Below are 16,279 nucleotides of genomic sequence, written 5' to 3' on the forward strand. Positions count from 1 at the left end.
TGTTTTTACCGGTTTTAATCACAGGGTCTATTTGTTTTAGAGAGGAGGAGGCCTCTGCGGCTAATTCGGCTCCCAATGAAAACCTCTTGAACAATAAACAATAAAGGAAGCCTAACTGGGATAATCTAACTGCAATTATAGCAATGGTGGCACTCCCATGATCACACAATCAAACTTTGTCTTTTGTTATTCGTCTCTCTGCTCGCTGCGCGCTACGCTCGCAGAAATTACATGTTGTATGTTCAAAGCAAATCTTAACAATCACAGTCTCATTTTCTTATTTAGGTCATGTAGAATCATCAGTTTGACATTTAAATTAGTTTCATAACCAGTTAAAAACTCCTTATACTAGGTTTAAATAAAAGCTGTGCAATGGTTAATGTTAATGGAAATCTTTGTGCACCTTTAAGATAATCCCTAACTTCAGCTCTTCATCACAGCTCACCATAGCTACAAGCAGCAATCAAATCTCAAACAACAGTGGGGAAAAGTCAGGTTTGGGTTGCAGGTTCCTTTACAACTGATTCTTATTTCAAAACCATTATAAAGGTGGCAAAGTCGTCCATTTCACAACCAACCTCAGCGTGAGTGGTCTACAGTGTTTTTATTTCCTTTTCCCATTTCTTTTTCTAACATTTGTCAGCAGCGTATTTCCTTTGTACATCCTATTCAGTGGCTTTTTTTGTGTAATTAAATGAATGAAAGTGAAATCAAAATATGTGGGATCAAGCATACTCAAGTATGTGAGTGGGATTTTCCATCAACTGTACATATGCTAATGTTATTACTACACACCATGCTGTTAGTACTACTGATGGTGGGAGCGACTGATGTCAGAGCTGCAGACACTGACGGTTTCTGCGCGTCTTTCTCAGAACCAGTTCACCATACATCTGCAGATATGACCTAATTTAATCTCCGGGTTGTAAACATCCTCTCCAGCAGAGCCTGCCTCACAGCCACCAGGATCAAAGAGAGATTGGTAGTAGTGAGTCAGTCATCCTTTATTCAGCTTGGGAAATATGTGGAGCACATAGAGAGAGAGAGAAAAAGGAGAACACATGAGTGGTGGGAGTCTTGCTTTAACTCATCTCTCTGCTTTGGTGCTTTCATACCTTTCATCTCATACCTCTTTTTACCTCTCTTTTTCTTCTCCACCTCTCCGTCCACCATCCAGCCCCCAGTGAGTCTCCCACCTCGTTCGCATTCCTCTCTACGCTCCCACCTTTTCATTTTGGCTTTCTGGCCTTCTGCCTTCATCACTGCCCTCTCTCGACATTTTATCTATCTATCGTCTCTCCTCACTTTCCTGCCAGAAAACTCTCCCTACATTTCTGAGGTCTATGTGTCATTCATCTTCAGTTGTTGGTTGATTCACTGCCAGTCTGCTCAGTCTGTCTCTACCATGTGTCACCCTTTCCATTAACTGAGGTCAGGGAAAACTGTTCCTCAGTGCCATAGCTGCCAACAACTCTGTCTGATATTTTTCCCCTCTACACTAAAGCACTGTTTATGTGTGAAAACAACCTGTGTCCACACTTCCGTTTTCAGGTTGTTTTTGTGAAGATTTCAATAGGAAAATTACTATTATTTGCTGTTTTTCCTGATTTGGTTGCCAAACTATAACAGATTGTGTTACAGACATCATGTAGACAGGTGTCGACAGGATACTGAGGTCATGTCCTTGATAATATTTTACCAATTGTAATGCAGATTTACATACACAAATTACACATTTAGTGTTTCTTAAGGCTGATTTACGTTAGACAAAATAGACAAAACTGGTCTCTTTTGAAGGCAACAAAATTTAAATTAAATAAATGTTGTTTCCCTCAGCAGAATTACACACCTGGCACCAAAGTATAATGTAGGAACAAGGAAATTATACATTCCAACAGTTAAATGAATAATAAAATGTGTTGATATAAAATCAGGCGTATGCTGTTTTGCAGTTTTTGCTAATGACTTAAGTAAGTCCTTGCCAGCCCTGAGTTTTGGACAGACACAGCCTAGTTACTCTGTTGATTCTCAACTGGTTAAATCTCTGTTCTTTTCCCTCTTGCTCTTCATCAACACCTACACTGCGTTGTTTGTCAGACACCTGCATGATTATAAACTAGTGGTTTGATTGCAGCTCATTGAGCAGACAAACAGTATTACCTGCACTCATCAAAACACCTTGAAGGCAAAGGAAACATAAACAGGACTAAAAACACTAAACAGTCACTAAATGACATGTTTTGTGTGTTTGGCTTTACTTTACTTGCAATTAATGCTTTACATTTTGAATCACTGATCATAGACAAAGTTAGACACACCAAAAAGGTAACTGTGTTATTTTACTGCCTGAACAGGCTGAAGTCATTGTATGCCAAAAATCTTTTTTTTTCCTGTTTTTGAAACTCGTCAGGTGTGAAAACCCACTGGTGTAGTGTTGACAAAAGGCCAAACCTGAGAAAAAAAGATGCATATCCAGGTGTAGTTGGCTTAGCCTTAGTATTGTGCTGCCAAAGTCAAATGAGGTCAGTTTAATCTGGGTTTTTGGGAGATAAAAGTCTGTTCTTGGTTTGAATCAGCTCTGATGTGGTTCTTCCATTTGTATTAAAGAACTTGCAACACTTTAAGTCTGACACTCTCTTGCAAATCAGCTGTAGAGAGAGAAGAATGGGGTGTAGTGTTGAGGTAAATGGAGAGAAGCTTTTGGGCCATTGAGAATTTTGACCCCGAAATCCAATTCCACCAAAGTGTCTGGCAGTGAAAAAAGCATGGAGTCTGAATTTTAAATGGAGCAGAAGGACGTAGAATGGGACGTAAATGGACTCATGGGACTCAAAAATCATGAATGAAATTCAAACAGAGAGAAAGATGCATTTTAATACAGCATGTGCAGACACATTTACATGTGGCGAGTGAGAGCTTGTAGGGAGTTTATACATGTGTTGATTTAGCCTCCATATGTCTGTGTGTTTGTGTTGTTGTGTGTGTGCATGTGGGCGACCACCGGCTGTTTGGAGAGCAAGTTGAAGCTGCAGCTCTGATGCTCTGACTCTGAAGATTCCTGTTTGAAATAATGTGCCAGCTGCTGCCGCTCACACACATACACACACTGCTTCTTACTAAGTGGATCATCAAAGAATCAAAGGCAGTCGCTGTTTGAATTAGCCCTCTGTTCTTTATTCAGACTGTGCCTCCTTTGTTGTGTTCCTGATAATAGATAGAAGAGTGTTACAGACTATATGGATGAGAGCAGCTGTGATAAGTTACAATGTTGATGTGAATCATTCGGTGTTGCATCTTTTTTTCTTTTTTTGCGGGAAGAATGAGTGAGTAGAGGAGAGGAGAGATGGAGAGAGCTGTGGAAAGGGAAAGGAAGATTAAAAGAACGAAAGCAAAGAGCGGAATGTAAGAGAGACTGAGGGGGGGAGAAGGTAGAGGGAAATGGGGAGTAGGGGGAGGAAAACCTGGGGTAAAAACACAGTGTGTGTGCGAGTATGTTGGCACATCTAACAAGTAACGGTGTGCTGTGTCATAATGTAGCGGATCGCTAAGCCACTGAAATGAAAAGTATACAGAACTGAGCTCCAGTGCACAGATACAACACAAACACACACACACCTCACAGGAAGCTAGAGATTGAGGTGAAAGAGTGTCTGTTTCTGACTCACTACGCTGTGTGTATTAACTCTTGTTTTTTCCACTTGCATTTTCTATCCCACCTTCCGCTCCTGATTTTCTTTTTCCTTTTCATTTTTTTGCTGTAATACAATTTTCTCATCCACTTTCTTTTTTTAACTCATTTATTCTTTCCTTACTATTTCCCCCACCATCCTCCTCTCATCCCGTCTCATTTCATTCTGCTTCCCGGGACCCAGAGAAAGGTAACTGCTCTTCGTGGTGTGCTCAAGTGTGATCGTGCTTCTCCGTTCTTTTCAGTAATCGTTGTGTCAAGACTCCCCAACCCCTCCTCGTGCAATCACATCTGTCACTCCAGGCATCAAATCAGTGGCTTTGCTTCGCCCAGAGCCACTGTTGCTCTTTGCAGGAGTGCACCAGCGACTACTGAAGGTCTAAATCACTGCTGTTAAATCATCAGCGAGCCAGACTGGCCACAGGCTATTTCCTATTAAGAGTTGCATGCTGTTTTATAGCGTTTTGATCCCCCAGAGAGGGTACAGAAGTCATAAAAGAACCATTTGTAGTATGCGAGGCAAGGCCACTCATACTGCTTTGGTGACACACTGCTCAAATGTCCCTGAACGAAGCACACTGAATGCATACACTCACCACACACACACACGCACTCACACACCATTGCACTTTCCTTTCTGGCCACAGGCGAGGGGAACATTATCGACCCAAAGTGTGTGAGCACACAATTAAGCAGAGGAGACGGGCCGGATAATGGACTCATAAACACAAAGAGCCCGCTGTGATAAATGCCGGCTGTGTTTGCCATATTTCTGTTTATGTCTATGGTTATTTGGGAGTGTGCACTGTATGTGTGTATGTGTGTGTGTGCATGGAGCTGTTCAGCTGCATCTGGTGACACTGCCATCCAGTTGGCTCCTCTGCATGTTCCCACTCCACGCTTTCACTCTGCTTTACCTGTTTCATTTCAGTCCGGGCTGGAAACACATCCTCCTACCTTTTGTTCTGCAGCTTGTCTCACCTGTTAACGAGGAAGAAATCTTTCATCTTGTGTGTGTGTGTGTGTGTGTGTAGCATCTCCCACATGTAGCTATGTTTCATCTCCCACCCACTCTCTGCATAAAGTTTCTTTCTCTGTGGAGCTCTCTCTCAGTCTCACCGTACTCGTCATTTTCCCCTGCCATGTGGCACCGCTTGGAAGCGCTGGGCTCATAGTTTCCTCAGGACACACATCTGCCTCGCTGTATACCTATGTATACCTGTGTGTGTGTGTGTGTGTGTGTGTGTGTGTGTGTGTGTGTGTGTCAAAATTGGCAAGCACCATTTTCCGACAGTGACACCTGTTATTTATGGATCAACAGCACACAATATGCCACATGTTAAAGGGGCTTTAAGGTATCTGTTTATTAAATAAACCTTAACTGGTGTACAAGCAATTGCAGCAATGCCAGCAAAGCTTATTGCAGCCTTTAGGTGACACAAATAATGAAGCAACATATTCACAATAAATGAGTGAGCTAATTAGAGCAGAGCTCCAACAAGAAATGTCTAGAGAAGAGGTAAATATATCATGATGCAAAGTGGGGTAATAATTATTTTGTGTTGCCATTTGCTTTTCTAACTTGTGCATGAAATGTCTTGCAAATCATTTAGCTCACCAACAGCTGACAATGCAAACAGGTGCAGGACAGAAGACTTTTTCTTTATGTTTGCAAAGAGTCACCTCCTGACAACACATAGAAAATGAAGAAAAGATCTTAAACCCTCTCCAGAACAGTTCTTAATAAGGGGAATGAGAATAAATGAGAATAAAATCACTGGGAAAATGGAAAGTAATAAAGATAGATTCCAGAGGCCGCTGATAATGCCAAAATTGAACCCAACAAACTCAAGAAAAATGTTGAAGGGAATGTAAAATATAAATTGGCAATCATATCCACATATTGGCCCTAAGCTAGGTGCCCTTTGGGAAGAGGTATTTGAAGCCTTTACAGAAGATAAATTCTTCTCCAATATACAGCAGTGTCCAAAAGTGGCTCTCCAAGGAGTAATATCAGGCGGCTTTGAGAGGAAAAATACAATCTATTTGCTGGAAAAGCTAGTAGCAGATATTTAAAATTAAAGTGGATAACGCCTGCCTCTCCCACATACAATATATGGAATGAAAAAGAAATGAGATGAGATCATTAAGGCAAAAAAACACAAATTAACAAAGAAATGGAATTCTGTGATGGGCTTATTAATTCAATGAGGTTATTTATCACATTTTCTTAACCCTAAATAACCAACAATGATTCTCTCTCCTCTCATCAGATACACAAATACACACCTCATGCTAAAAAGTCCCTTCTTATGGAGGAAACAACCTGCCTTCTTTTCTCTTAATGTTCAGTTTTGTGTGTCCTTTCACATATAAGCTTAAGAGTTACTGGGAAATGTGTACAGAAATGTGCATTAGTTACTGAAATGTAAATAGAAAAATAAGTGTACAGGCTGTAAGATCACCCACCTGGTGAAGTATAATGATTGAATCACCTGCATTATGGGACAACAGAGATCATCCCTTACAGCCCCTTTAACAAAGCAACATGTCTTGGTACATCTGCTGTAGAGGTGTGTGTGTGTGTTTGTTAATTACCTGCATTAGAAATTCATGTGTGATAATTCTTGTGTGTCTGTTGTCCTGTTTCAGGGACTTTGCCTACGTGGCGAGAGACAAAAACACACGGGTGCTGAAGTGCCACGTGTTCCGATGTGATACTCCTGCCGCAGCTATCGCCACAAGTCTCCACGAAATCTGCTCCAAGGTGGGTGTCATTACCATCGCCGCCTCCGCATGAGTGAGCTTATCTGCTACTCTGAAACAAGCTATCAAGCTTTAATTAGGGTGACTATTGAAGAGAGAAGGAAAATCTTTTTCCTGCTGATCCAGAGCTACGTTTTAAGGTTGTAACTCCTGCATGCATGTTTTGTAAAACTAATAGCCAGGAATTCAAACACAGTGGCAGTGCCCTGACAAGATTTCTGTATTTTTCTAGAGAACTAAGAGCTGAGGAGAGAGATACATGGAAGTTTTAAGGGCCAGTGAGCAGAGGAGATAAGATTCAGGTTACAGAGCACATGCAGTATTTCACTAGTGTGTTTGTGTGTGTGTATGTGCGTGCGTGTGGTGTGTGTGTGTGTGTTATTAATCCCAGATCCTAAGTGGCAAACCTTCAGCATTAAATAAATCACACACTGATTCCACACACTTTTTTCACTCTATTACTGTCTATCTATCTATCTATCGATCTATTGCTGCACTAGGCAACCAAGACTAAGGCTAAGCAAAGTTGTCAAGGTGAGGAAAATACCAAACTGTTGGAGGGCTGGTTGCTGCACCACCACTAAAAGAAGGCTCAGGGTTTGTAGTGCCATGTTCCTACACAGCGTCGTACAGATCACAGTTGGTTAAGTATAGGCAACAAAACTATTTGCTTAGGTTTAGGAAAATATTAATGACGTACCTGACAAGTCAATGTCGAGCTTTAGTTTCACATGGAACTGGAACAGCTGTCTCCTTATTGAAAGTCCCGTACTGCTCCTTTTGTGGGCTTTTATACTGCACCATCATACACGTGTGCTTTTCATGTCTAGGGTAGTCAAAATGTGATACCTCTAGTGCAGTGGTTCTCAAAGCTGTTTCACTTGAGGTATCTGAGGTTGATACTGAAGCTTAGTGCAGATTCACTCTTCTTCTTACTCTGAATGAAACCAGATCTTCAAGTCCTGGTCTTTGCAGGTCTCATTATGACATGTTCAGTTCGGAGCCATAAGATAATTTCTAAATTCTGAATTATATCATATAGGTAACTTCTGTGGAACGAAAGTTAGGGGCTATACACAAGTCCAGTGTTATTTTCAAATTTTGTCGTTAGTCTCTTTAGAAAATGTAATTTTTAGTCAAATTTCAGTCATTATATCATTTTTTTTGTAAACAGAAAAGAACATTTAAGTCCAGTTTTCATCGGTGATAGCTTTTGAAGCCGTAGCTACGTAAGCCATCTTCGTTGTGCACAGTTACCATGGTTACAGGTGTCATTGTCGTTTATCGCAAGGTTAGTGGAAAAGTTGAGTTGTTCACACAGTGCCCACCACTCTGCTCTGCAGTCATTTAACAGACTGTCTCCCCTCAGTAAATCCCCTCCACTGCAGAGCGGCGCATCATTCAGAGGCTTAAATGTTGGCGTGCTGGATGTTTTCCTAGTTTATCCCAGAGGTTTTGTTGACACTTCCTCTCTAATTCTCAGATAATATTACTCACACAGAGAGAGAACATTACTGAAGGTTATATGTGTCTTATTAACGGTGGTGCAAGGTCAAAGCTAAATCAACTTCTGAACAGGAGATATTTTGGGCAGCAGAGGGTAGTGTTTTACTAATCAGGAACAACAGTGTGATTCTGTAGATGAATGCAGGTCGTTGAATAAGACTTTGCTTTATAACAGTAATTAGTCCATTCGTCCATCTTTCACATTATCGTTTAGTTTTTATTTGTTGAAATGTAGCTAATGCATTTAGTCAACGTCCTCGTTGTCAGTGGTTATTTTAATTTAGTTTTAGTGTCGTTTCTGTGATTAAAAATGCATGAGTGACGGTATATTCTGATATCCATTAAAATCATATGCACACTTACACTGAAGACAGGGAATAGTACCCCATTCAGACTGATGGGGGACCCACGGTTTCATGATGTATGTATGAAACTACACTGAAGGCTAGAGTCTCTGCTTACAGTGACAACTAAAAAGACAGCTATATGAATGGGTCCAGTGTGGGACCAACTAGCATTGAGTTGACCAGTATTATATGTGTGTCTACTGTATAAAAGGGGTACAAATAAGAGTATCTTCACCTGGATCCTCCAGAAATTAGCAATGTTCATCTGTCAGTTGCTCGCTCCACTACTTTGGTCCAGACTGCAGACTGAAATTCCTCAACATCTACTGGACAGACTTAGATTAGTACAGACATTCATGGTCCCCAGGGGATTAATCCAACTGACTTTATTGATCCCTTGACTTTTCCTCTAGCACTTTAGGCTTTGTATGCAATATCTCAACAAGTATTGTATGGATTAACAATACATTTGGACCAGACGGTGGTAACTTTGGAGCTGACCTTTAATCTAGCACCATCAACAGTTCAGAATTTAAATTTGGTTTATGATGAAATACATGCAACACAGAGCTGTACTTTGTGTGTAATGCTAATTAGCACATGCTACACTAAAATGTGCTAGCATTTAGCTTAAAGACCCACTGTGCCTAAGTACAGCCTCAGAGCCGCTAGCATGGGTGTCAACTCTTGTTTTTCTTGTTGCTGTTCTTTGTTTAACAGTTTGACCTTTTCAAACTCTTTCTGTCTTGGCATTAGTTGTGTGGTGTATTAAGATAAATTGCCTACACGTGACTATAGGAATTCGGTATTCTATATTTTCCTACTGTCAACAAATCCCATGAAAAGACTTCACAGTATTGACTGTATAGTCCTGATATTTCTTATCCCTTTGTGCATAGAGATCAATTTTTGTGCAATTTTTTGTTTGTTAATAATGTCCAAACTTGTGATTGTGACAACAACTGTGTATTTATCTGCATAATTTTTATTTCTCTTTTTAGGAGTAATGTTTGCTAAATAAAAGATTATGTTGATTAATGAACCATTTCTAAACAAATTAACAAAAAAAGTAGGAACAGCTGGACTTGAATCAGAAAGTCACAGTTGGTTTGGTCTTTTTTATGGGATTTGTTGCTGATAACACAAATATAGAACAACACCTGAGCTCATTAAAATACTTTAAAGTATGTGTGCAGCCAGCTACATCTCCAGTCATACACAATATTTGTACTGATTGCTATCACAAGTATGAGAAGTGCATTGGTCAGCGTTAGTCTGGAACACCAGTGCTATCTGTAACATAATAAAAGCCAATGAATGTTTTACTGCTAGCCAATGCATACTGAGGTGTAATGTTAATATATTAGATCCTTGATACTTGTATAACCTAGACATACACTGTATAAGTCACTTGTTTAGAAACCCTTTCCCCTCTCTCACTCCCTCACACACACACACACACACACAGCCTTTTGTACACAAAGAGAAACCAGTATGTCCTCAGGCCAGCAGTGACCTTGTAAATGATGAATCTACCTGGAAATACAGATTTTCTCTTCTCCCTTAGAGGCATGTTGACCCATTTAGAGAGAAATGTTTTTTTTCTGTTAATTTCTTCTTATCGCCTATCCAAATTGAAGGAGGACAGTGTATGTATCTGTATGTGTGTGTGACCATGACTCTTCACACCGCCTATTTTAAACATAGCGGTAGTTTTCTCTTTACTGCAGCGGAGAAACTTGGTGACCCGAGTCTTGCAGCTGCGCAGCAAACTGAGCGGGCTTCCTTTGTGTGTGTGAGAGACTATGTGTGTGTGTGTGTGTGTGTGTGAGCAAGAGAGAGAGAGAGTGTGTGTGTCCATGCGTTTTCTTGCATGTTCCCCTGTGAGCAGAGTTGCAGACTCACCATAGACTTTGATTAATGACACCTACAATTAATCAAGTATCTGTAGCAGGAAGGGTGCAGCAGTTCGGTGCAGGGGCCATGCAGACTATTCAAGACTCTTTAAAGAGTGTGTACACTGCAGCAGAAGAGCAGGAGGAAAGAAAAAAAGAGAAAAATAGCTTCTTTTCACACTGTTATATTCAAATATATAATTTTAAAGAGAACAGATAAGGATAAGGCTGGTAAAATTATAGATTTTTCTTATTATCAACAAAAAAACAAAATAACTATGAATTGATTAAAGTATTACCTGAGTAGCCATAACCTGATACATCTTATTCATATGTGGCATAAAGCTCCATTGTTGTGCAACATTAACACAAGCACTGTAGTTTTTTTTTGGAGTCAATCCCACAAACATCATCCTGTTGCTGCAAATACTGCACCAAATCCAAAATTAGTCCTAAATACGTACACAATTTGTGCCTATTTGAGTAACGTTTGATAAAAACTACAGTGCCTGGTTGTATTGGGAAATTAATATGCAAATATATATTTGTGAAGATATATATATATATATGTGAAACAAATGGGCCTGTGGATGAGACAGGGAAGAGAAATAGGAAAGTAGAGATGTAAGTGAGAAAATGACCAATCCATTGTTGGTTTTAGTATTTTCATTTGTTGACAGTAACAGAAATCTAGAATATCACCGGCCTTATCCTTTAAATTGTGTTTTCATGTTCATCCATACCTTTCCTTCTCTTCTCCTCATTCAAATTCTGGTTGCTTACCTCTTCTCTTCTTCTCTCTCCCCCTTTTGTCTCTTCTCTTTCTTCCCCCTTCTTTCCTCTCTCTCATTTTGTCCCGTTATTCCTGTTTTATCCTCCTGTCTCCATTTTTCTTTTTCCCTCCCCTCGTCTAGATTATGGCTGAAAGAAAAAGTGCCAAGGCTGCAGCTGGCAGCTCCTCCCAGACCGGCTCCGATGTACCCCTACAAGGTATACACAAACACACGCACACACACACCTTTTTCTTTGAGTCTTGTTCTTTTGTAGTTCCCTCGTGAGAAAATTGGATTTGTCAGCCGTGTGCTATCTCTCCTGCTGTGGTTTCTTGTCTCGCGTTACAGTATTCCTCATCTAAAACCATGTACTGTATATGTTTTTTAAAAAATGACCTTATCGCCTCAGGAATGACTGTGAACATTTGTTAATAGAAAAGATAGCAGCGTTTGGTTCAATTACACACAGATATCGCTGACTCCAGAACAACTTCTTGCTCCACAGTCACTGAGCTTTATCCTCCCAGCGTTAATTCTATTCACTGTTTCCCATTTCGCTAAGTCCCACCGCTTGTTCCTCTCAGTCCCAAGTAATTATAGGAAGAAAGAGAAGAAGCGCCAGCCCAATTCATCCTCCGCTGTAACTTCAGCTGGTGTGTGTATCTGCTGAGCATGAAGGAAAGGAGCTCCGGCATCAGAATATAAAAGAACTGTATCGGCTGTTCACTTACAGAGGCAGTCGACCTCATTAAAACCCAATTAGTGCTTCTTTGAGGCAAGGCCTGGTGCTCCACAGCACCCATCTCAACCCCAGGATCAAAGAACGTATTGGGGAAACATCCCTCACATCTTTTAAAGCTATAACTTGCTTGAACTCATAGTCTTTTAACTGAAAAAACCAGCTTGGTATCCAGTGAGAGGCAATGCCCTTGAAGTAGAAACACCGGCCTATTAGCTCTAGAGGTCCATTCACCAGTGGATGGAAAACAGTTCTTGTTCTCGCCTGGATTAGATCTCTTCAGCGTATCTGGGACAGCACAGTCCCGTGTTGGGACACATTTTAGGAGATTAGCACAGAATGATTACACCAGGATAATGGTCCCGCTATTGTCATCAGATCTGTTCTGTCTGAGCTCTTTTTTAAATATAAAATTCATGTATGAGAAACTCTCACTATTCGTCATTTATGGACCTTTAGCAGTACATACTCTACGCTGGACGTCAGCGATGAGGTGGATCCAGGTAAAAGTAATTATCCCTGATTGATTTCCCTTACTCAGTCTATACCGAACTACAGAGATGAGTTTGTGATGAATTGTTAATCTCTGAAATTCAGTAATTAAGATATTGTGCAAAAAGGGCTGAATCTCATATAAACACTGCTTGCTCCAGGCTTTCAGAATCAGAATCAGAAATACTTTAATAATCACAGGGGGAAATTATTTAAATCCCAGGGGGAAATTATTTAACTTTCTTCCAATATTTCCAAAATGTCTTGCATGTTTGAAGACGTCTTGCCACACTAGTACCCGTCGTGTCTTTAAATTACAGCAGGTATCATCTTCACATCAGTCAGCTGATTAATTTGTTTGATCATTGCGCCATGGGTAGTTTGTTGTTGGAGAAATTTTTTTTGGTGTGCTACACCTGTTACAACCTATTGTATTTAGGGTTGCACGAATCAAAGTTTTCATACAACAATTATTTTATTTATTACAGACGTTTGATTCATATATAAATGCCTGCAGTTATCCACTAAACTGCATTCAACAATAATTAACATTCCACCTTGACAGTCTCAATAATAACTTTATGTTGCAATTGGCCACTCAGTTTTTAAGTCCATTCTTTGTTTGTACCTTTTAGTATTTTGTTGAATTTGTATTATTTTGTCTTTTAGCACAATTGAGAATTAACAATCTTTAAACTATGAAGTTTAACCAACAATTAACCTCTTTTAATCTTCTGCATTTTACCTTGTCAAAAACTGTCTCAAGCTTACAGTATGTAGCTAATTGCACAGCGTGTCAATAACAAGGTCCTCAGGGTAAAGGATGTTAACGTCTGTGCTGATTGAAATGAAGGTGATACATCTTTGATCATCCTCATTCACGGTGTACAGCAATCTTCTCTGCCTGCAGGCCGCTGTGTAAACAGGCACAGCTGGGTTTTCATGCAGAAAACTCTGAAATCCTGCATGCCCTAATCATGTCAACAGCACCCTAAAATATTAAAATATTCACCAGTGTTTGTTTATTTCTCTAGTTTAAGCCAATTATCATGTGTGGACTTCTCTTTTGGAACTGCGTTAGATGTTGTTGTGTGATACAATTCCCTGCGGATGATCTGTGTATGTGTGTGTTTCAATGTAAGTGTGTTTTCTCTCTGCAGAGTTTCCCATGCCAAAGACTGAGTTGGTGCAGAAGTTTCATGTGCTGTATCTGGGTATGACATCTGTGACTCGCCCCATAGGTAAACCTGAAGTGATACTGGAACCCATACACACATTATAACACATCCTGTAATAAATTCTGTCACACACTATCTCGCTGTTCAGACTCTCCTGTGTTTTGTCCTCAGGTATGGACATCATAAATGGGGCCATAGACAGCCTTGTGTCCTCCACAGGCAAAGAGGACTGGACTCCTGTCATACTGAGTATTGCTGACACCACTCTGGCTGTCATCAAAGAAAAGGCAAGGGACTTTTTGTTGCTGCCCTGAGGAGTTACAGATAAATAAAAGATGTGAATGTGCTTGTTGATTAGAGAGGAAGAACTAATACAGCAGAGTTTAGAGCCTAGATCTGATTCTCCTCCTGTCTGTGCAGGAAGAGGAAGAGGAGGCGTTGGTGGAGTGTCGTGTCCGTTTCTTGTCCTTCATGGGCGTGGGACGGGATGTGCACACATTTGCCTTCATTATGGACACCGGGAGCCAGCATTTCCAGTGTCACGTGTTCTGGTGCGACCCTAACGCAGGCAGTGTGTCTGAGGCTGTGCAGGCAGCGTGTGTGGTAAGTTCATATTTAATTCCTTTGTTGTGATATTGTGTCATATATGTTGTGTAACTCTCCATAAATGGATATTAAAAGGTTTTGTATTTAAAGGAAAAGTTTGACATTTTCTCGACAATTTTTCTTTTGCTTTCCAGCCAAGAGTTATATTAGAAGATCAACACTGCTCTCATGTCTGTACAGTAATTATGACACTACAGCTGGTTAGCTTAGCTTAGCATTAAGCCTGGAAACAGCTAACCTGGTTGTGTTGTGTAAAGTCCAACTACTAGCACCAGTTTGTTTAATCCATACAAAAAACGGTAACATACATCTTGCGTGATGTTTCCTTTAAAACCAAGTCATAAAACCAAATCTAACCCTGTCCTCTTCTTTTCCAGCTGCGGTATCAGAAGTGTCTGGTGGCACGGCCCCCCTCCCAACGTGCTGGCTCCTCCTCCTCGCCCTCTCCGGACTCTGTGACCCGGCGTGTGACCACCAGCGTGAAACGTGGCGTCCAGTCTCTCATAGACACTCTGAAAACCAAGAAACAGCCGTCAGAACTCCCCCAACAATGACCGTCACCAGTGACCACAGCACCCCCCCCCCTGCCGACGCCTGGACGCCACTCACACACTATTGCCACAACAACACGTAATCAGTACCAGCCATGGTAACCTATGATGTACATATATGTTAACAAACACCACCGCAGATTAAGGAAAGTGGAGCAATCATCCTGAGGAAGAAAAAAAATAACAAGAAAACAAATCTGTTTGATGAGGAGGAATGGAAAAGCTGGTGTCACTGGGTGAACTTTGACCTTTGAACGCTGCTGTGTCCAAGTGGAAACCCGGCCTTCACTGTATGTGGATTTCTGGACTAGACGGATTACCTGATCAAGCACCTGACAGAGGATAACCCAGAAGAAAAAGATCAAATTTCTATTAAGAGACTGCTTACTCTTTCATACTGTCCCCTTTCTGTAAAAGCAGCCATCAGCACAGTAAGGGCTCCTGCACTGGACCCATGAGATGCCAAGCTACGGGAGCCTTCCTGGACAGAAAAGGTGTCATCTTGCTGTCATGGGATTTTTGACAGGTGAATGCTAAAGGCAACCAAGACCAGACAGACAAGACCTGTCAACATGCCCCCTCCCTCCAAGCGGCATAAAAATGTTTTGATCCCTTCGATGTGTGATAGACTTGAAACAGACAAAAACTTAACATCTCCTTTGAGGATGAATGAAGTGATTGTAATAATGAAGTGTATGTAAATGATTGTATGTAGGAAGAGATAATTTGGGGCACAAGACTGGAGAGATGAAGACTGGAGAGATGAGGTTTTAGTGACAGAAAAGGGAACAGACGTGGGTTTTGATTTTGCATGTTTTTTTGATGGAATATGTTTTATGTTGATGAGTTGAACAAGGGTCTCGGTAAGAAGAGTGGTGAACACACAAGAAATAGATGCTCTCAGCACAAGTCATCTACACTTGGCCATGACTGGATTTACACTGGCACAAAGAAATCTGTCTCTAACCCACACCTGAATAAAAGGTTCCAGAATTACAAAACGATTTTTACTTTCCATTCCTTGATGGATGAGTAGAAAGGTAATAATTTTTAATGTCTTTTGAAGCTTTAAATTAGTTAAGATTGTAATTTTTTTGCATACATTATAGAAAAACTGAGCGTAAAAGCTCAAGAATGTTACATTGCTTAAGTTCAAATGTTACAATTTCCTCAGGAATCTTTATGCATACACCCAAGATTTATGTTGTAGCAAGAAAGTCCTTTGCCTTTTGCAGATGTGAAGCACTCGTGGCTATATGAACAGTGGTACACAGTAGTGTTTGCTCTGCTTGGACAGCATGGAGAAGATACAAATCTGTGCCAGACAGTAAGGGTTAATTATATTCCTCAGTAAATCCAGCCAGTCCCTCACTAACAAAATACACACACATAAATATGCACACCGCAGCAAAAATGTCTGCTGTCACTGCTATCAGAACCTTTACACTGCTCCTATGGCTCGGGGCCACCACCTGCACTCGACATGAACTCTGTGAATGCAGTCCGATCTAAATGAAAAAGACACACACACACACACACAACAAGAGAGATACTGTAAATCATTTGAGTTCTGTTCTTCACTCATCTCTACACCATGTAAATGTAACCTGTTGTGACAATAAATGCATTACCAAAAGAAAAAAAGCTTTAGCTTCTTGAATATGTCCTTTTAATTTTTCAGGTCAGTGGAACCCCGTGTAATTGCTAAGTATTCATCATGTAGTGACATTCAAATGAC

The 16,279-nt window shown here is 40.6% G+C and overlaps 1 protein-coding gene across 4 annotated transcripts in view; it reads left to right on the forward strand.

Moving 5' to 3' along the window:
• LOC118333201 (amyloid-beta A4 precursor protein-binding family B member 2) overlaps positions 1-16,185 on the forward strand; it is a 40,103-nt gene extending 23,918 nt beyond the window's left edge. For 3 of the 4 annotated variants that reach the window (XM_035668742.1, XM_035668743.1, XM_035668744.1), the window contains 7 exons: positions 3,873-3,878; positions 6,341-6,455; positions 11,117-11,192; positions 13,367-13,447; positions 13,556-13,671; positions 13,805-13,987; positions 14,368-16,185. In XM_035668742.1, coding sequence (XP_035524635.1) covers positions 3,873-3,878; positions 6,341-6,455; positions 11,117-11,192; positions 13,367-13,447; positions 13,556-13,671; positions 13,805-13,987; positions 14,368-14,544 — 754 coding nt within the window. In that variant the 3' untranslated portion in view covers positions 14,545-16,185. The remainder of the gene's footprint in view (positions 1-3,872; positions 3,879-6,340; positions 6,456-11,116; positions 11,193-13,366; positions 13,448-13,555; positions 13,672-13,804; positions 13,988-14,367) is intronic. The other variant, XM_035668745.1, reaches the window with a different exon arrangement.
• The last annotated feature ends 94 nt before the right edge of the window (positions 16,186-16,279 follow it).

This window comes from Morone saxatilis, unplaced genomic scaffold (genome assembly GCF_004916995.1).
Source record: "Morone saxatilis isolate NCDOM2014 unplaced genomic scaffold, NCSU_SB_2.0 Contig22, whole genome shotgun sequence".
NCBI classification, from domain to species: domain Eukaryota; kingdom Metazoa; phylum Chordata; class Actinopteri; family Moronidae; genus Morone; species Morone saxatilis.